The 20,661-nt window shown below is 41.4% G+C and overlaps 1 protein-coding gene across 1 annotated transcript; it reads right to left on the bottom strand.

The window, feature by feature from the left end:
- Nucleotides 1–8,689: 8,689 nt before the first annotated feature.
- Nucleotides 8,690–19,430, bottom strand: Snrpa1 (small nuclear ribonucleoprotein polypeptide A'). Its single transcript, XM_051206454.1, has 9 exons — nucleotides 19,261–19,430; nucleotides 17,566–17,713; nucleotides 15,723–15,801; nucleotides 11,699–11,745; nucleotides 11,410–11,512; nucleotides 10,781–10,860; nucleotides 10,311–10,386; nucleotides 9,914–10,007; nucleotides 8,690–8,953 (listed from the first exon to the last, which is right to left on the bottom strand). Exons 1-9 carry the CDS (start codon nucleotides 19,340–19,342, stop codon nucleotides 8,898–8,900), a joined length of 765 nt encoding a protein of 254 aa, XP_051062411.1. The 5' UTR covers nucleotides 19,343–19,430; the 3' UTR covers nucleotides 8,690–8,897.
- Between the last annotated feature and the right edge of the window lie 1,231 nt (nucleotides 19,431–20,661).

Raw genomic sequence — 20,661 nt, 5'->3', positions numbered from 1 at the left:
CCAGTTCCAGGACAGCCAGAGCTACAGAGAGAAACCCTGTCTCAAAAGGAAAAAAAAAAAAAAAAAAAAAGCAACAATTTTATCTGAGGTGTTTAAAAGCGGGATCTTTGGGAATTTATATGAGGTCAGTGTGGAGTTCTCCAGGAAAAAGGAAACCAGATTTATATACTCTTCCATGACATAACACAGCCAAAGGGCCCTGGCAGAATTTATAACATGTTTTGTGGACTTAGAATCTCCAAAATGTCATTGCTTCATAAAATTAGTCTGTCAAGTATCTTGCTACAATAATAAAGTAATGCAATGATTCCTATTGAAGGACTAGTGTTCATGGGTCAGAGAGAAAAGCCTGAAATCGCTTCACATTATCAGCCACCTTGAAAATGGACTTATAAATCAGAAATTTGATGACTGGATACATCAATTAAGATATGACACTAGCCATCAATTTGCTGAATTAGTTTTATAATCTCAGTGTTTTCTTAGTGATAAAAAATTGTCACTCTGTGTAAAATTTTGGGTATTGACCCTCTACAATCTACTTCTGAGCTACACCCCCAGTTCGAACCATCACTCTTCACTTAAAGTGATTTCTCACTTGCTTAGGCTTTGTCATACAAATGCAAGTGAAAAAACTAGTTAAGGGTTGGAGAGATGATGGCTCAGCAGTTAAGGTTAAGAGCACTGAGTTCAATTCCTAGCAACCACCTGGTGGCTCACAACCATTTGTGATGAGATCTGGTGCCCTCTTCTGGCCTGAAAGCATATATGCAGACAGAATACTTACTATGTACAATAAAGAAGTTAAAGAAAAATCTGGCTCATTAATATCTGTGGTCATGATGATGAAATTAGTAGTATTTAATTTCATTAAAAGGGGAGGTGGAAAAATATAAAAAGAACAAAATGCCAGGCATTGGTGAATGTCTTTAATTTAATCCTAGCACTTGAGAGGTAGACTAGCACTTGAGAGGCAGAGGCAGGTAGATCTCTGAGCTCTGAGTATGGAGTGAGTTCCAGGACAAGCCAGGGCTATATGGAGAAACCTTGTCTCAGAAAACAAAACACATATATGAAAAATGTCATAATGAAATCTTCTCCACTTGGAATTTTGTAATATAAAATAGAGCCTAGCAGCAATTCATAAAGATAATGCATTAAAAATATACAAAGTAGGACTAGGAATGTTTCTCAGTTTGGTCAAGTGCTTCCTTTGTTGGACCCTAATTCTGGGGTCCTGATGGGACGGTGGGAGAGCCCCGTGACACAAACACCAAAACCAGAAGATGCAACAAGCAAGAGGTGTTTATTGAATGAGTACACTCGGGTAACAGCAATCCTGAGGAAAGCTGCACATAACTCCCCCAAAGGGTTTAGGCTCTCTTTTTATAGAGAAAGACCGCAATCAGCATACATGCATGGGACACAAGGTGATTGATTACAAAGTATGATCTCATGTTTGAGAGATCACTCAGGTATGACCTGTTCTTCTTCAAAGGATAAACCATAGAATGACTTGGAAAGACCCCAGACTGTCCGTTGGCCAGGAGTGACCCAGACAGGGCTGTTCATCTGGGACCATTTATTCCAGGGTTGGGGGCCTAGTTCCTTGTTGTGGGCCAAGAAAAGACCTGTGAGAAACTTTTTTCATACTCTGGCTTTCTCTTGGCTGTACATTTAGAGCCTTCAGTTATTCCACAAAAGATTGATGATTCAGTTACTAGCCCTATTTAACAAGATCAGTCTAGCATATAACCACTAGCCCCATCACCACAGTAACATTTTTCTTTTCTCATAATTTCTGTCTTTTCCTCCCATGTCAATGTCCATTCTTTGTGATTTTCTATATTCCGCTTGCAAGCATTATTCTTCTGCCCCTTTCCTACATCCTTGCTCTGCAAACTAAAATCTTTCACCTTGTCTAGTACTTACAAAGTCTTGGGTTTAAAGCTCTGCACTGCACAAACTGAGTATGGTGGCAAATGCTTCTAATTCCAGCATTTGTGAGGCAGAGGTAAGAGGATCAAGAACAAGGTCATCTTTGGTGTCATAGGAAGGCCAAACTGGGAAATGTAAGACTGATTAAAAAAAAATCAAAGCCATGGAAAATAGATGCAGCTGGATCTCTAGGAGTTCCAGTCTAGCTAGGGCTATATAGTTAGCACTTCTATAAAACGAAGCCAATTTAAAAAAAAAAAAAAAAAAATATATATATATATATATATATATATATATATATATATATATAGTAGATTTGTTTACTCTTGGGAAACAACCAGTGTGCATACTTAAGTGTGCACAGTATGATATTCAACTAAAATGTAAAGCATTTTGAATTGAGCTCATAGATTTTAAGCTTTTATTCCAATTTCTACAAAACTGCCCCTACATCTCAGGTGTGTTGCTTTTGTCCCTTTCATCAAGTGGTAGCCTTCTACAACTCAACTTTATCTGGCACTTGAACAGCTTAGGTGTTACTTTCAAAAAATAGGACAAAGGTGAATAGTAACCACAACTCTGACTACTGGTTACATAAGACTAAGGGGAGTGAGGCAGGCGTCTGGTCTCCCCGGTCTCTCCATGCTCTCCTTCTTACTTCTTCCTATTTCCTCCTTGTCTCCTAGTCCCTCCTATCTTCCTTTCCTATTGGCCAACAGTGCTTTATTTATTAACCAGTATGAGAAACATATACAGAATGACATCTCCCATCATCTCCTCTTTTCTGTTTAAATAAAAAGGGGTTTAACCTTAACATAGCAAAATATATCACATAACAGTTATCAAATAAGAATTACAGTTAACACTATTTAGTCCATTAACATTTAGCAAGATTTAAGAAAATATTCCATCATCTATTCTATCTTTGTGTGTCTAAAGTCTAAGTAACTTATCTTTAAGCCTAACTAAGGAAAACTATAACCATAACTATCTGTCTTCAACTCCTTCAAACACCACAGAAGGATAATATATAAACTCTACAAATGACAGAGACATCTTGCCTTTGTCAGTCACGTGAAGTTCTTCTGTAATCTTCCATCTTCAGCCCATAGGCCATAGTGTGTCTGGCAGACTCTTCAGCAAAGCAGGAAACTTTAAACTGTCTTCTTGTATTGGCAGTTTGTCAGTCACTTTCCTCTGTGTCCTGCAGACTGTCTGGCAGACTCTTCCATGAAGCAGGAACTCTATAGCAATGTCCATCTTGAATCAGCAATCACTTTTCTGTGGGTCCTGCATGTCCCAGTTTATACAGCATAAAGTCAAACAGTCCAGACAAGAGCAGTATCTTGTCCAAATGGCTAGTCTTGCCATACTGGAAGCAAACTCCATAACGAGTTTCTTCTATGTCCATCTTCCTTTCTGGTACAGGTGGTATTGCCAAGAGCAATTATGTCTCACTGTCACAAAAACCCTAAACCATTTTAAATGCCATATTCTGTAGGTCTTTGAAAGGTTTGAAGAATGCCTATCTATCTCAAATACATCTCTGTGTATCTTGAAAACCTAACTAACTTAACTCTAAGCTTTGACTATCATAGGTAATTATCTATAATCTGTACTACATTATACAATACATTTCTGAATGAACTATATAAACACAATACCTAAACAAAAGGAGAAATATACACATCACAAAATTGACCTCAAATTGTATCAATAAATGAAAATCCATTCCAAAACAAAGTATTCATATCTATACCATAATCCCTTTTTTACCTTTAAAAATATTTTGGTTGTGATCATTAACCATTTATAACCAACCCCATATAAATGAAAACAAACATTTATAAACAATATTTGGGAATTTGGGCATTGTTCTTTCCAAACTACTTCCTGCTCGTAAGGGGCGCTGACATGGGGGATTCTAAGAAGATGCAGAAATCCTGGCTGTAGTCTGTAAGGCTGCTTTGTTCAGCTGTTTTGAATGTAGGATCACCTGGAACTCTGTTTCAGGGGGTCTGGCTTGATCAAACCATATTAGTCTGGAAGGAATCCACAGCTTTTCATTTTCTGTGGAAACAAAAATAGAAATCCTTTTCCCCAGTAACTTGTCCTTGAACTTAAATTTTGGAGTCAAAGCATTTTTAAAATATATAAATTGAATTAATCCAGCAGTATTTCCTTTAACAGTTGTTTCCTCAGCAGTCAAACGATATAAAGACAATATAATACCATACAGTAACCAGAATCTCTCTGAGCTTTTTTCATCTTTACGTGTTTTTATTATTACTGTTTCTTTTACTTTTTATTTTTTATTTTTTGAGACAGGGTTTCTCTGTGTAACTCTTATCTGTCCTGGAATTCACTCTGCATACCAGGTTTACTTTGAAATCACAGAGATCTGCTTGCCTCTGTCTCCCGAGTGCTGGGATTAAAGGTGTGTGCCACCACACCCAGTTCCTCTTTGTCTCTTTAAAACCATTTTATTTTTTTCCATGTCTACGTATATTTTAAAACACACTGTAAACTTTTAGCGCTTTTTCTTAATGTGAATCTGTCTTTACTGCAAATCCTTGTCTTTTTCTGGCCACGAGTCTTTTATCAGGTAAACAACAACATGGCTAAAATGAAAGTCTTTATTGTTTCTGCCACGGTTTATAAAAGATGGTGGAGGGTACTTTTACCGCCAGCACGGAAAGCTGTGTTCACCGCCTTGGTCTGCACTGCCACCCAGAAAGCATGCTGCCGGCTTGAAGATGTGGTCACTGCCATTGCCATCTCTCATACACACCAATAAATTGTTAGCAGAGTTTCTTAAAAGCTGTGCGGTTTTTTGCCGCTTATGCTGAGTCAGGAACCTTCCCTTAAAGGAACCGTGTGAATTTCTGTTTGTCTCTCGCAAAGCAGAATTCAACCAAGAAAAATACTGCTACCAAGAAACCTTGCTTGTCTCTGTTCTTTTGTTTCTAAAACCCTTTTTTAAGCTTTTCTTAAATTTTAAGTGGAAGTTCTTAATAGCCACGTGGGCACCATTTGTAAGGAGTACGGTTTTTCCGCCCACCGCCAGCCCCAAATAATGCACAGATATTATACTGTTGGCCAGTTACTACTTTCTTATCGGCTAGCTCTGTCTTAAGTATTAACCCATTTGTGTTAATCTATGTATTTCCATGTGGTCTTCTTACCCAGAGCCGGCTGCTGTGTACTGCTCTCTCCAGACTCTCCACCATCTTGGCTCCTCCTCTTTACATATCTAGTCCTAGGGTGACTGTTCAGATGGCTTGCTGTTTCTGTCCTTGCTGTTGTCCATCCACACTTCCTGTCTACTCTAGTATCGTTAGTTTCCTTCTCAGGTCTTGATGAGGTTGATGAGGTTGAAGATTAAACTATCACAACTATTATTCTCTCTTCCTAGTTAGATATATTAGGTACTAGACTTACGTTTTCCATCTTAGGACAACTCTATTATAATCTCCATTATGCCTTCACCCTAGGACTAGATATGTAGGTCATTTTGTTCTCGATTTTCCTTTTCTTAGAGCACATTTGTTATTCACTGTTTTGTATATAGTTTTGTATTAAGCCTAAATCTTTTCTTTAGACTAAAAGGGGAATTGTAGTGAGATAGTCCTTCTGTGGCACTGACCACGCCCATTGGGGGTGGAGCGATGGGTGGAAGTGACCTGTGGAAGGAAGTCGGAGAGAGAGCCAGGAAAAGCTCTCTTGCTGGCATGACTTGGACAGGAGAGGATCGGGTTGAATTTCCTGGTGTTCATCTGTCTAGGTTGTAAGTTATTTCTCCCTGAATAAACATCTATTCGGCCTATTTGTTTATCCTGATCCTTATTTAACCGTGATAGTGGCTAATTAAGGAGAGGGAAGTAATTCTAAAGACAAAGGAAGGTAGCAGGTGTTTGTAGGTGTGTGTGTGAGATAAAATACATTATCTGCATGTATGGGAATGTCATGAAACACATTACTATATACAATTAATATAAGGAAATAAAAACATTAAAAGCAAAGAACAGAGTCAAATATGGAAATATGTAGATGATGTGGCAGTAGCTGCTGGTAAACTGCCAAAACTTGCTTACAAGATAAGAAGCAACTACATAGGACTAAGGGTGTGGGGAGCTCAAGAGCTCAGAGAAGGCAATAAAATGACAGTTCTGTTCAAACATGAATTAGGCCCTGCCTCTTTCTATGGACACTCTTTTTAAAAAAAAGTGTTTTGCCTGTATATGCATTCACCATACACTTGCAGTGTTCATGGAGGCCAGAAGAGGGTGTTGGATACCCTGAAACTGTTCCAGAAGGTTGTGAACTGCAGTGTTGGTGCTAAGAACAAACCCAGGTCCTCTTTGAGATCCTATGTCCCCCCCCCCCCCCCCCCCCCCGCCACACACACACAGAGGCATATGTATGGAGATCAGTTCTATCATGTAAATTCAGTGTCGGGTTAATCATTATTTCAAGTCTTATAATGATATCCATTAATTCAATTAGGTCAAGTCCTCAAACCAGGGCATTTACCAATTATATAAATATAGAGCAATAACATTTAAGGTCAGGCATGGTGACATACCTGTAATCTCAGCTGTTGGGAGGTGGTGGTAGAATTAGGAGTTCAAGGCCAGTTTCAGCTCTGTGGCTAGTTGAAAGCCAGCCTGGGCAACGAGAGACATCATGTCAAATCAGTATAGTCCTACAAACAAATTCTTGCAGGTATTGCATGACTATTGGCTGCTACAATTTTCTGCTGTAACATGGACAATAGTAGCCTGAATGAAACTCATGATCTACGAAACTCTTCACTGAAAATGTTAGGTTCTAGGGAAAACAACATGCATTAGGGTGAACCTGATCAATAATTTGGGCCCTGAGACACAGATGGAAGAGAAAGCCTCTCTTGCCTCTAGCCAGCTTTGTGAAGTCCTTGATCAGGACAATGGCACATGACACAACTATGTGTTGATTTTGCTTTTTTCCCCACCAACCTCAAATACTGACTCAGCTCTGTTAAGTTCAGCAGTCTCCATCATTCTCTAATGCTGTAGTGTAGCCCAGGCTTGGGTACCAAACTCAAGCTACTTTTAATAAAAAATTTGCAATTACAAATTACCTCAGGCTGCTGGGTGGTGGTGGCACATGCCTTTAATCCCAGCCCTCGGAGGCAGAGATAGGCAGATCTCTGTGGGTTCGAGGCTAGTAGCCTGGTCTGGTCTACAGGGTGAGTTCCAGGACAGGCTCCAAAGCTACAGTAAAAAAGTTACCCCAGGACACCAGCTTGTCATCACTGGGACTGTTGACTAAGAGTCTCACCCAGGAAAAGGACTCAAAGAAGCTATGGAAAACAGGAGTCCGATTTCTTTTCTTTGGTGCTAAGGGTCTTGCACAGTCTTACCATAACTGTCATCAAGCCACAGTCTCAGCCAAGAGGGAAGCATCTGTCTTATCAGCAACAGGGGCTGAAGCATGAACAGAAGGGCTATGGGAGCAGTAGGGGAGTCCGATTTCTTTTCTTTGGTGCTAAGGGTCTTGCACAGTCTTACCATAACTGTCATCAAGCCACAGTCTCAGCCAAGAGGGAAGCATCTGTCTTATCAGCAACAGGGGCTGAAGCATGAACAGAAGGGCTATGGGAGCAGTAGGGGTAGTAAACCAGACTTCAATCCAGAATGGAAGGAAACTTAATTTAAGCCTGGGGCTTAATTTCACTGTTCCTGCCATTCTTTTCACCAAGACCAACGCATCTCAGGTATCTGATAAATGCCTTACAAGATCAGTTATCAATGAAAAGCATCTAGAGAGTATTTAATATGCTTGTCACATTCAGAATTACCAAAGAAGCTTGGAAAACTGTAACCAGGGGCTGGGAAGATCATTCAGTGGGCAAGAATGCTTGCTATGAAAGCTTGAGTACTTGTGTTCAAATCCCCACCACCCAGGTAAAAGTGGGTCTGCTGGAACTGGCTGGCTCCAGGCTCAGAGAGAGACATTTTTCTCAACGGATCAAGGCAGAGTAGGGAAACCAAGGCACTAATATTTAACAATAAAAAAACTCTTTGCTAGATAAGGAATACAGTTAAGATACCTAGATGCTGAGAAATGTGCCCCACAAAGAAGTCATGACCCTGTGCCTGTTATAGCACCAACAATTCCTACTTAGAATTTTTCAAATCACTTTGTTAGATGTTCAAGTGTGCTTAATTAAAAAGGTCAAAGGATGTCTATTTGTCTAGTCTTAAGCCTGACTGCCTTTACAAAGAACTGTAACATTTCATAATCGGAAGTAATGTTCATTCAGAAACAGTATCCTCCCTGTGCTGGCTAGTTTTGTGTCAATTGACATAGGCTAGAGACATCAGATAGGATAGAGCCTTAGTTGAGGAAATTTTTCCATGAGTTCCAGCTATAAAGCATTTCCTCAATTAGTGATCAGCCAGGGAGGGCCCAGCCCAAGGTGGCTGGTGCCTCCCTGGGCTGCTGGTCCTTCTGGGAAGCCAGTAAGCAGCACCATGGCCTCTGCATCAGCTCCTGCCTCCAGGTTCCTACCCTGTTTGAGTTCCTGTCCTCACTTCCTTCAGTGAAGGACAGCAAGTGCAAGTGAAAGACAAATGAACCCTTTTCTCCCCAACTTGCTTTTTGGTCATGGTGTTTTGCTGCAGCAATAGAAACTCTAAGACACTCCCCAACTTCCAGCTTAAACATGTCCTTATACTTCACCGCAAACACACAACAATAGACAATCTGGCAGCAAGAAAGTGGCCTTTATTTTAACATCTGTAGAAAACTGGCATTTAGATTCCAAGGTTCATATTAAAAAATGATCAGCAGTAGTTCTGAACATTCAGCAACATGGACAGACCCCATGTTGCTGATACAAGCAAGGCTGTTACTCCATGCTCAAAAAGCAAGACTTGTCCCTAGACAGCCCATTAGACCACCTGTCACAGAGCTCAGGACCCATTTGTGACTGTGTCCTCCATCTCTTCTTCACCATCATCACTCGGCCCTGAAAGAACCACAAAACCAGAAGCCATGTCAATTTTGGATATCTGTCCACTCATCCGACACATATGCATTAACTAAAAATAAAGTGAATGAACACACAAACACACAAAAGGTTAACTGTTCTCCATAATCTGTGGTAGATTGTTTTGTTTTTTAAGATTTTTGGTTGCTGGGTGGTGGTAGCACACCTTCAATCCCAGAACTTGGGAGGCAGAGTTGAGGCCAGCCTGGTCTACAGCGTGAGTTCCAAGACACCAGAGCTACAGAGAGAAGCCCTGCCATTAACCACTAAATTACCATATACAGCCTTACCAGGCTTTACAGGGATCTATATATATTTCAGGAATTTTTTTCTGAATATGAACATGACAGAGCATACTTATACAAACTAGATGGTATTAAACTACCTATCTGGTGAAGACAATTATAAAACTAGACAATATGTCACTGTTCTCAATAATATGGACAACTGTAAAACAAAGTACCTGTGCATCTACAGGCATGTAAACATAGACTACATGTAGTAAAAATACCAGGCAGACAATGTTTAAGCTGTTACTTTATGGGGTCACTATTGTATGTGGAATGTATCAGTTCACCAAAAGGCCCATTGTCCATTATGTAGCATGTGACTTAGAAGTTTACAATCATCTCTAGAACTTTGTTCTTTTCATGTTATAGAATGTTTTGCTACAACTTGTAAAGACCTCATAAATATCCCAATGGCTTCACTTTACTGCTCCCTATCCTTTTTTTTTTTTTTCTTGGAGAAAGGGTCTCCTGTAGCCCAAGCTGGTCTCAACCTTATTTTGTTGCCAAGCATGACCTTCAACTCCTATTCCTCTTGCCTCAGCCTCCCAAATACAAGGATTCAAGGCCTGTGTGATCACGCCAGCCAGGTACTCCTCTGTAAACATTCCAAATGTGATGTTTTGAAGTACACACAGAACAGCTTTCTGACCTGATCTGCGCTCTCTGCCAGGTATCTGGCCAGACTGCAGCAAGCCTTTCAGCCTCTCAACCTCAGCCAATGTTGACGCATTTGCTATGGCATTCTGAAAGACACAGGAAAAGGGAGATGGATGATTACAACAACCCAAAAGACACTACAGAAATTCCTAGCAACTTTCCCCTAGAAAGTCAATCACATGGCTGTGTGGGAGAAGAATTTCACTGGCAAAAAAAGTCAACCTAGAAAACACAAGCATCTGTTTGGAATTCTATTACTGGAAACTTTAAGATTTTCTACAGATACTTCAATAGGAGAAGTCAGCCAACAAAACTTGGGAAGCAGAGGAACTAACACTGCACACCAAGGTCCTATCTTTACTATCTCCTGTCTGACAACACATCCTTACCTTGATTGCTTCTACATCCCCTGCAGATGGCCCACCTTTCTTTTTGTCAGTTGGCAAACCAGCACCTGGATTAAAACTTGGGAGGGAGAATATGATCGTTACACTCTGAATAGTGCAGGCTGCTTCTCTTACTTTCAAAAGCTTTGAAAGTAATTCAACCAGTGTAGTATCTTATCTTTGTTAACAAACTGATACAAGAACTCTCTCCTTCAGAAACACCACCCGATCTATCTTCCAATAGAGAAAGCAGGGTGTTTAACACCACATTAAGATGGTAAACCGAAATATATGCTTGCTAACCTGTAGAAATTTCCCTGTGATGTACAGACCATGCATGGTCAAATACCATCATTCAAATGTTAATACCACACTAACAAGTTTGGGGTTTAATTTTGTAGGAGGCAAACTGCCAGTTTTCTGATAGTGTTTCTGAAGGTGAAGTAGAGTTAAGTTGGATATCCGTATCTTACGTTTTGCTTCTCCTGGCAATATCCTTTGCAAGCTGTGCACCCCGTTTGCCCTTGAACATTTTCTCTGCTTCCTGACGCTCCTACAGCGACACCATACACAGAGTTAATCAAAATAGGAATACCACATGCATTTAGATGCATTCCTTAGAAAACATGGAAGAGAATTCTTCTGAAGTATTCTGGGTTGGTAAAAACACCAAAAGCCAACTTTAAATTAGGGCACACAGTGGTCTGACCTTCTTGGGCAAAGCTCTCAAAAAGTATCCCCTCCTAGTTTCTAAGTGGGACTCCCAAGGAACTAGAGAGAATCAGCACAGAGAACAGCCATTCTAACAGGCAGAGCTGCTCAAAGCTGGGTTATGTACGCCCTTGTTGGGAACATATCTAAGCAGACAAAGCACTGTGTAGTTCTAACATATGGCCAACTTTGAAATGGTCAATATCACCCTACCATAAACTGCTATCAGATGAAAACAAAAAAAGCCCCCCCTCCACAAGAACAACAAACAACCGTGACTTAATGCTTTCAAAGTAATGGTAAAATTTACTCATTAGGTAACTTTATTCAGTCATGAAAGCATAAGGAAGAGGACCATTCTGTAATGACTCAGCCAGTATGCAATACTCACTTTGAGTTTCACTTTCTGAAAGTCCAGCACTCTGACTTGTGGAACTTTGTAGATCACATAAAGTCGGTAATGCTTCTTATTTGTTACAGGATTTCTTAGGATGCTATAGAAAAGGGACAGTACCAATCTTACTCACAGCATTCCATTTGAGAGGGTCACTGAAAAGTGTAATGACTGTAACAGTGGAAGCACACCATTCTTCCCACTTTACTGTGTAGTACAGTAGCAGCCCGACGGTGTTATCTCAGGACTTTAATAGTCAAGTTATCACAACAAGCGATTTCCATACCTAAGATATGTCAGTGATTTGAGAGATGCCAAAGGATCCAGATCACCCTATAAAATAAGGGTCAAAATAAGAACAAAGTTGATATACACACTACTATCCTGATATTCTGAAATGATGAATATCTTTAAAACAGGGTCCACACTATCTTTTACTTAGTCTTTTTTTGCTGCCCTGGCACCTTGTCCAATATTAATACAACACAACTGCCTACATCTCCCACCTAATTAACTGCTGAATATAGTCTAGCTTCTTTAAGTCTTGGTAGTAACAGCACCTGTTTCAATAGGAGAAAAAAAATTGATTTCCTACAGCAATCTTAAAATGGCTACTAAGCAATGATTCAAAAGGAAACCAATGTCAACTTTGGTGATTACTTGGAGCAAGCTATTTACACAGGAACCTCAAGCCAAGATCTTGGTTTATTTGTGGGGTTTTTGTTGTTTGAGACAGAATTTCCTGAACTTGCTATGTAGCCTAGGATGTTCTTCAATCCTGAGCCTCCCAAGTGTTGGAATTATGGGTATATGCTGCTGAACCTGGTACAAAATGTCCTTTCTTGTTAGTATATCCCAAATAGCCCCAGGGAGCTTATTATCTTTGAGAGAGGGCACTGTTATCTTAGTCCACCCCACCCATCTCTTCAATTATTTTCAAAGACAAGGTGAATACTATAGTTCAAAACATTATGGACTCCAGTCATGGTGGCACATGTCTTTATCCCAGCACTCGGGAGGCTGAGATACAGAATAGGTGGCCTCAGACTCACAGAGACAGACAGATAGGTGGGACTGGCAGGTAGACAGTATAAATAGGAGAAATGAGGGATGAGGGAGGAGCAAGAGAACAAGGATAGATGTCAGGGGCCAGCCACCCAGCCACCCAGCCAGGCATGGAGCAGGAAGGAAAGTAAGGCACACAGAAGAAAGAAAGATAAAAAGCACTGAGAGAAAAGGTAGATGGGTTAATTTAAAATAAGAAAACCTGGTTAGAAACAAGCCAAGCTAAGGCTGGACACTCATAACTAAGAAATAATAAGCCTCTATGTATATATTAGGTGCTGGGTGATAGGCCCCTCAAAAAGAGAAAAGAATAAAAGAGCAAAAACATAACAAACATATCTATGTAAGAAAAAGAATAGCTAGGCCTGTAGTTCAGTAGTAAGAGGTTTAGCTAGCATTCAATTTTTGATTTCACGATGTATCACTCAAGGCACTGACTCCAGAAAGAAGCCCTGCTGAGACCTTCTACACCCTGGCTGTATGTGGTACATGTGGCTCATGTCTGTAATCGCTGCATTTGGGAGGCTAAGGCAAGAAGACTATAGTGAGTTCAAGGTCACCTTAAGTTACATATGGAGTTGCAAGTTAGCCTGGGTGACATGTTAAGAGACTGTCTCAAAATACAATATAGGCTAATAGCTGATCTAGGCTGCCTACCAGAAACTTGATGGCAAGACCCTATTGGTGAAGGCATCATACACTTTCATCACTTGGTACTGACCAGGAAGCTTCCTACTAGCTGGCTAGTGTTCAAAACCGTCATACCCAGCTGTGAATGCTGTCAGCTCAGTAACGACCATGTGGCAGTGACCCATGGGTGCAGTGGTGGCATAAATGTTATAATAACCAACCATTTTCTGGTTTGAACTTAGACCTACTTCCACAGGAGGAAATGCATGCCTGGGACAAGTCTGGCTAAGAACCCATGGTTGGGCAGCTCACAGGCCCTAGAGTTCACCCTACTACTGTTATTCTGCTAAGTGGACATAGCATCAAACTGCCCTCTAATATGTATCTCTTCCCCACAGATGAGTAGTGCAGCTTCTGGACCTCATCAGAGAAGTTTCTTTGTGGAGTGGAGAGTACTTTAAGAAGCTCACAGCTGGCAAAAGTGTAGCAAATGCATGTTTCTGGAGGGCTCAGTCACAGTGGGACATCTCTATCACAGCTCTTCTCTGCAAGGCTCAGACTGTTGAAGAGGAAGGGCAAGGGGAAAGACCCTAAGAGCCCAAGGTGGGAAGACCATGCAATACAGTATCTTCTGAACATGGCAGGACCACTACTCACATGAACTCACAGTAGCTGTGGTCATCTGCACAGGTCCAAGCCAGTCAATATTCTTGAGTTGAAGGTGACCGGCTTGGGGGGTGGGGGACAGGCAGGGAGCTCACAAGCACCCACCTCTACTAGAGGAATTTTTTACAGTTGAGGCAACTGGGGGAGGGAAGGGAAAGTCAGTATTTTTGAAGGGTGTGGCTCCTGGTAGGGTCAACCATTTTCCTGTAGATGGCCCAGCTCCATATCCCAGAGTACATGGCCAGCACAAAAAGGACATGATGGTTTTAAGGGGGGTGGGGGGACATGGGGGCATATGGCTTTAGTCCCAACACACAGTAGGAAAAGGCAGGCTCTGTGAAAGATCCCGTGTCACCAAAAAGAGGAGGAAATTAAGTTGTGAGAAGGTGGGAAGCAGGTATGGAACGTATGAATATGACCAAAACTCATTGTACACAGATATTAAATTCTCAAAGAATGAAAATACTATATTAAATAATTGTTGAGAAGGGTAAAGGTATTGGTTGACTTTAAACTGTTGAAATTGCTAGCTATGAATAGAAATAGACACAGCAAATAATATATAAACCATCTGAAAGAAAAAATGAAATGACAAATAGACAATACACACATGTACATAATAAAAAGAAACAGATCAGGTGACACAGAGGAAGTACCCCTCAAAAGACAAACTGTGATATAGCAATAATACTAATAAATGTAAATAACATACAGGCAATGTATTTAAAATACAGGCTTAATACTGGACTTAAAAGAAATTCTATCATTGGAGCTGGAGAGATGGCTTAATATTTAAGAATATTTCTTGTTCTTGCACAGAAACCAGGTTTGATTCCCAGCACCCATGTGGTGGCTCACAGTCATCTGTAGCTCCAATTTTAGGGGATCTGACGCTCTTCTGAGCTGTGTGGGCACCCAGCACATATAAGGTCATGCTTACACAATGCAGGCCAAAAACTTATACACATAAATATAAACATTTTTGAGAAATCTTATCATATGAAGTTCCTAAGAGACAACAAAAGTGAAAGTTCTGGATGGAAAAGATTTATCATGGAAGCATTTAAACAAAAAAAGCTTGTTTGAACTTATATATTACATTACATAAACCTCAAGACCAAACAGTATTAACAGAGACAACCCCTACAAAAAACAAACAAACAAACAAACAAAAAAAACAAAACAAAAGGTCCAGCTCCCAGGATAATATTGGCAAATTTAAAACTTGTATGTAGTAAGATTTCTAAAACTGACAAAACTCCAGATAGGTGAATGAATCTAACTGCAAACTAGAGCCTCTAAGCCCAGTTTTAAAACATGGACTCTGGAGTTAGAACACCATGCTTAAGTGGCAAGAGATTTACTGACGGTCTATCTCATGAGACTCGGGCATTTTAAAACTAGCTAGTAGCTATATTTACATAGAAAAACAGGTAAAAGCAAATTTAAACTCTTACCTAAAATATCAATGCACTGTGCATATAAAAAGCCACGAAGAAAGTCTATACCTTCATTTTTAATACTAAACCTGAAATCTGGCATATATTCTCTAGTTCTGTCCATCTCACTTAAGAACATTAAGGTACAACCATTCAACCCGTCACAACATGGGAGTCTATTTATACATGGGAGGGAAAGGCAAGTTTCGACAGAACATCAGAAGCACTAATGATAGTGACAGATAAATAAGATTGCACAGGAATGTTCCTACCCAGACACCCAACAGAGTCAGAACACAAATGGCACACCTGAGGGGGCAAAGAGATCTTTGACATGTTATCCAAATGCCTTACCAATTCCCAGGGGGAAACAAAAACCAACACAACCAAAAGGTTTGGAATAGTAAAATAATTATGAAAAAACACAAAGAGAAACTAGGAGATAACATTTCAAAGCAGGAAGTATCCTTAACCTTTCTCCTTAAATATAGCTTCTCCCATTTAACTTACCAGTTCGACTAGACTGTTATTGGTGAGGATGAGCTCTGTCAGACAGGGAAGAGCCTGATCAAGTCCCTCTCCAATACGGCTACAATAAAAACAAAAAGGATCTCAGTGACAGCAATACACAAGCCAACATTTATCTTCATCTTTGCAAGTATCTGGCACCTCAATGTTACAATACCCCTCTCCCACATCCCATCTCAAGGAGAGCAGCAGAGGAAGTCTTGTGTGAGGCACAGAGTCAGTGACAGGGATGGGATGACCTCAGAAACCCATGCCTCCTGGGCTTCTTTCCACATCCAAGTGGTCTAGTGCAACCCAAAGAAAGGTGGAATTCCAAGGTAGAAAAATATTTACAACATTTTGTTCAGAAAACTCAAAAACCAATGATTCTGCATGAACAGAGCTGGTATAACACATTCATCCTGAGAAAATATTAGTCATGAAATGGTTTCTACCTAAAAACACCACTCAGTACTTTCACGTGTATGGGTGTTTTGCCTGCACTTATGTCTGCATGCCACTTATGTGCCTGGTGCCTGTAGAAGCCAGAAAAGGGCCTGGAACTCCCCAGAACTGGAATTATAAGCTGCCATGCTGGTGTGGAAAGGAGAAGAACCCATGTCATCAGAACTGGAAAAGAAGCCACCAGTACTCTTAACCACTGAGCCATGTTTCCAGACCCTAGAATCTTTCCTTAATGAAAGCTTTGCCTTCAGTAATCCCAGTCCCCGACAATATTTCCCACAAGAGCCATAGACCCTAACAAAAACAACAGTAGCAGGCATGAGAAGCCTTCTTTAATAACTCCATTAATCACTCTTTATATAAAGCAGATCAACAGACAGGTTGTGGTGTACACATTCAATTCCAGTACTTGGCAAGCAGAGGCAGGTGGATCTGGAGTTCGAGGCCAGGTAGTCTCCAGCCAAGGCTACATAGTGAGACCCTGTCTCAAACAAACAAAACAAATAGCATCTTAATTTCACAGAATTATATTCTAGGAGCCAACTACAAAGAAAAAACAGCAGGATGTATGAGGTATATATAGGCTCTCAGTGAAAGTAGTTTTATTTTATAAAAAAGATTTTGTTGAGTTAGGTGGCGGTGGCACTCACCCACCTTTAATCCCAGCTCTTGAGAGGCAGAGGGAGGCAGATCTCTGAGAGTTGAGGCCAGCCTGGTCTACCAAGTGAGTTCCAAGACAGGATCTAAAGTTACACAGAGAAAACCTGTCTTGAAAAGCAAGCAAACAAAAAGAGATGTTATTGAGACAGGGTCTAACTATGTAGCATCAGCTGGAACCTGCTACAGAGACAAGGCTGGCCTGCCTCAGTCTCCTGAGTATTAAGATTAAAGGTGGGCACCACTACACTTGGCTTTTATAAATCTTTTTATTATGATGCTGTTGATAATTGTTCTAGAATCTGAAATGTATACATAGCAACATGTTTTAAATTGAAATTCAAAGTTTAGTATTAACTACAAGTACGAGTGGCTAGTAAGGTCAGACCAATGCCCAAGTTAATCTCCCAATCTCTTAGGAAAAGTATTTGATTCATTTCTCCCTTTAAGAAAAGACATTGACAGGCTGGAGTGCAGGCTGCTCTTTCAGAGGACCTAGATTCTATTCCTAGCATCCACATGATAGCTCACAACTGTCTGTAACTCCAGCTCCCGGGGATCTCACACCCTCTTTCTGGCCTCCAAAGGTACCACATAAGTATATAGATAGTGCAGACACACTTGCAGGCAAAACAGTAATATACATAAAATTAAAACTGAAAAAAACAAAACAATGTCTTCAGAGTACATTATAACATCTCTTCAAGGTAGAAAGTATTCTCACCAAATTCTGTTGTTGTTCACTAATAATGTTTTCAGTCTTCTCAATAAAGGAAAACCATCCAGTTTCCTGATTTCATTGTCAGAAAAATCAATAGCATCAAACTGGTCTAAGGTAGCACCTAGATTTTCAATGACAGGAATTTTATATCCTGTAAAGAGGAAAAAAAATACACACAACAAATATTAATATACACGAAAGGTCCTGAAAGCAGGAGTATCTGATTGTAATTAGACTCAAAATACTCATTCAAGAAGTAAACTGGCACAGGTGCCATATCACACGGTGCACAACAATACTGAAGATAAATGTACTGAAGATAAATGACAAATGAGTTACAGGGTCCTTACTGCCTCTAAGTGTGTGGTCGTGCAGTAAACCTAAAGAGGAGGTTGAAGGCAAGAACACAGGAACTATATTGGTGTCCACTGTTTATGAGAATATCTACAAGGTATTCACACTGTTCAAAGTCCTTAGGTTATCAGGCTCCATGACAAATTAACTCTGCTTACTGTTAATGCCCAAGCCTTGGGACACTGGTGACAAGAATACTGAACCATTCACGAGTCACCAGTATATCCTCATGGTACCCTGACTTACTCTCCTCTCCACCAGCTCCAATTCTGAGCAGAAGATGGTGTATATACAACATAAATCACACTGTGAGCATCCCCTTGATTGTCTAATGGGCATAATTATCGAGCTAGGTGCCGAAGGAAGAAGAGAAATTTAGCACACAACTCAGTTATGAAGGAGTGCAATACAATAAGCATTCTCAAGATTGCATGGTCTTCAGAGATGCAGCAGAGACCATGCCTCAGGTCACAGTTACACAGTCCAAACCCCCTTCAAAGCCATCTCCTGAAAAGTTGGTAACTGCACTTTCAATGCTATATTTTGTTGTTGTCGTTTGTCTTGTTTTATTGGCTTCGAGTTCAGAGATCTGCCTGCCTCTGCCTTCAGAGTGCCAGGACTAAAGGCGTGTGCCACTACTGCCCAGCTAACGCTGTTTGTTTTGTTTTAAAGCAAGCTCTGCTTAACAGGTGAGTGTTCCCCACCCCCCACATAAGTGATGATTATAAGCCCTAATCAAACAGATCAAGCTAGAAAACACCTTCATAAAAGTGGCTGGGGATCTGGTTCTGTGGGGCGAGTGATTGCTTATCATGAATAAAATCCTGGGTTCATCCGCAGCACCATATAAACAAGGGGCACATTTAAACCCAGCGCCAGGAAATGGAGTTAAGATGGTCGGAAGTTGGAGAAAATCTTTAACTACACAGCGGTTTGAAGTCAGCTCTGAGTACAGGAGACCCTGTCTTAAAAACAAATGAACAAACCCAAAAGGGATGGATTTATTGTATAATTAAGATAACCTTGACATATATCTACTCTACCCTCATGTGTCATATTAACGCATTTGCTAAAAACCAGCCGGTCGCCGTCCTGTATATGCCGTTTTCTATCTTCCTGGCTCTCAAACAGTGCTGGCTGCTGAACACGTTGAGCAAAGCCTACCGGATACGCACCCGGGAAGGAATCGAGGAGCCGTGTCTGCTAGCAGGAGCGGGTAACAGACGGCTCCAAAGGGCCCTGGCGGGAAGCCCGGGCCAGGCTCCGGCCTCCGCGCACGCGGCGGGGCCCTCTCCTCCCGGCCGTGCGCCGAGCCCGGACACAGCCCGCGCTCCGCCTACTCACCGCGAAGGTCCAGCTCGCGGTCCCGCACAGCGTTGGTGTACTGCGCCGCCTGCTCGATCAGCTCCGCCGTCAGCTTCACCATCCTGCCGCTGCCGAGTCCCCCTCACCTCGGCCACCTGAGTGCGCCTCCCGCCAGTGCCGTGTCCCAGACTGCACCGCGCCGCGCTGCCAGACAGCACCAATCGTTGCCGCGCTCACCTCGACCATCAGGCTAAAGCAATCGAAGACACCGCCGGGCATTGCGATCATCGTTTTTGCTTGTCTCAGTTGGAGCGTTCCTGGAGTGTGGAGAATCCGATTCCAGACATTTGTGTCCAAAAGATAAGAGCACGAGAGAGGCACTCTCGCTTCAGTGAACCTCGAGGCAGGGGTATTTGAGATTGTCCCCTTCTGCATTCAACAGGGCGAGGAGACTCCGCAAGGTTCCAGGGATTCAGGTTCCTAAACCGGATTTGGGGTCCCACAGAGTCTGGGCCAGTCCGCTGGATTGCCTTAAGATGGGCCACACCCTAGCTAGTGTGGTCAATTAAAGCCTCAGGGGAGACTTCCGGCCTTTAGACATTTAAATATTGATATCGAGGGGCTAGCCGGTGAGATGGCTTAGAGGTTAAGGGCACTTGTTGCTTTTGCAAATGACTTTTGCAAAAGAAGTTCTTCTAGCACCCAGTTGTGCACCTCACAACTGCTTGTAACTACAGCATCAGGGGATTCTTCACCCATTTCTAACCTCCTTGGACACCCGCAATCTCATATATAAAAATAAAATAAATCTTAAATGATATTCACATTGTACGCTGGGTATGGCTGGGAACGCCTTTAATCCCAGCACTTGGGAGGCCAGTTCCGTGAGATGTATACCAGGCCATTCTGATCTACATAGCGAATTCCACACCCAGGGCTACACAGAGAAAACCCAGTTTGAACAAACAACAGCAACGAACTTCGTATGAAGCAGGGGAGTTCGCATCAGAAACCTGACATTTGATGAATGCTAACAAAGTGAACACAACACACCTGCATAGCCTTGACCTCTGTCCCCAAAGACGACCAGGAATCCAATTCCACGAATCGGTGTGCTTTTTTTTTTTTTTTATCATAGCTTATTAATTAGTGTATATGCCACCTGTGTGTGGGTGCCAAGGGAGGCTTCTGGTCTGAGATTCCTTGGAACGTGCTGTTGTAATCCTGTGGACATGTTATTACAGGCTAAACACCACTCCTCTACAAGAGCAGAAAAGCACTCTTTAAATCTTTTTTTTTTTTTAATTACCTGTATATCTGTGTGGTTTTGTGCACGTGGGTGCAGATATCCACAGAGCTCAGAAATGCTGAATTCTCTGAAATTGGAGTTACAGGTGGTTGCTGGAAATGAACTCAGGTCCTCTGAAAGAGGTGTATGCA

The sequence above is a fragment of the Phodopus roborovskii genome, unplaced genomic scaffold (genome assembly GCF_943737965.1).
Source record: "Phodopus roborovskii unplaced genomic scaffold, PHOROB, whole genome shotgun sequence".
In the NCBI taxonomy this organism is placed as follows: Eukaryota; Metazoa; Chordata; class Mammalia; order Rodentia; family Cricetidae; genus Phodopus; species Phodopus roborovskii.
The sequence above is the reverse complement of the archived record's forward strand: the minus strand, read 5'-3'. Positions and strand labels throughout refer to the sequence as shown.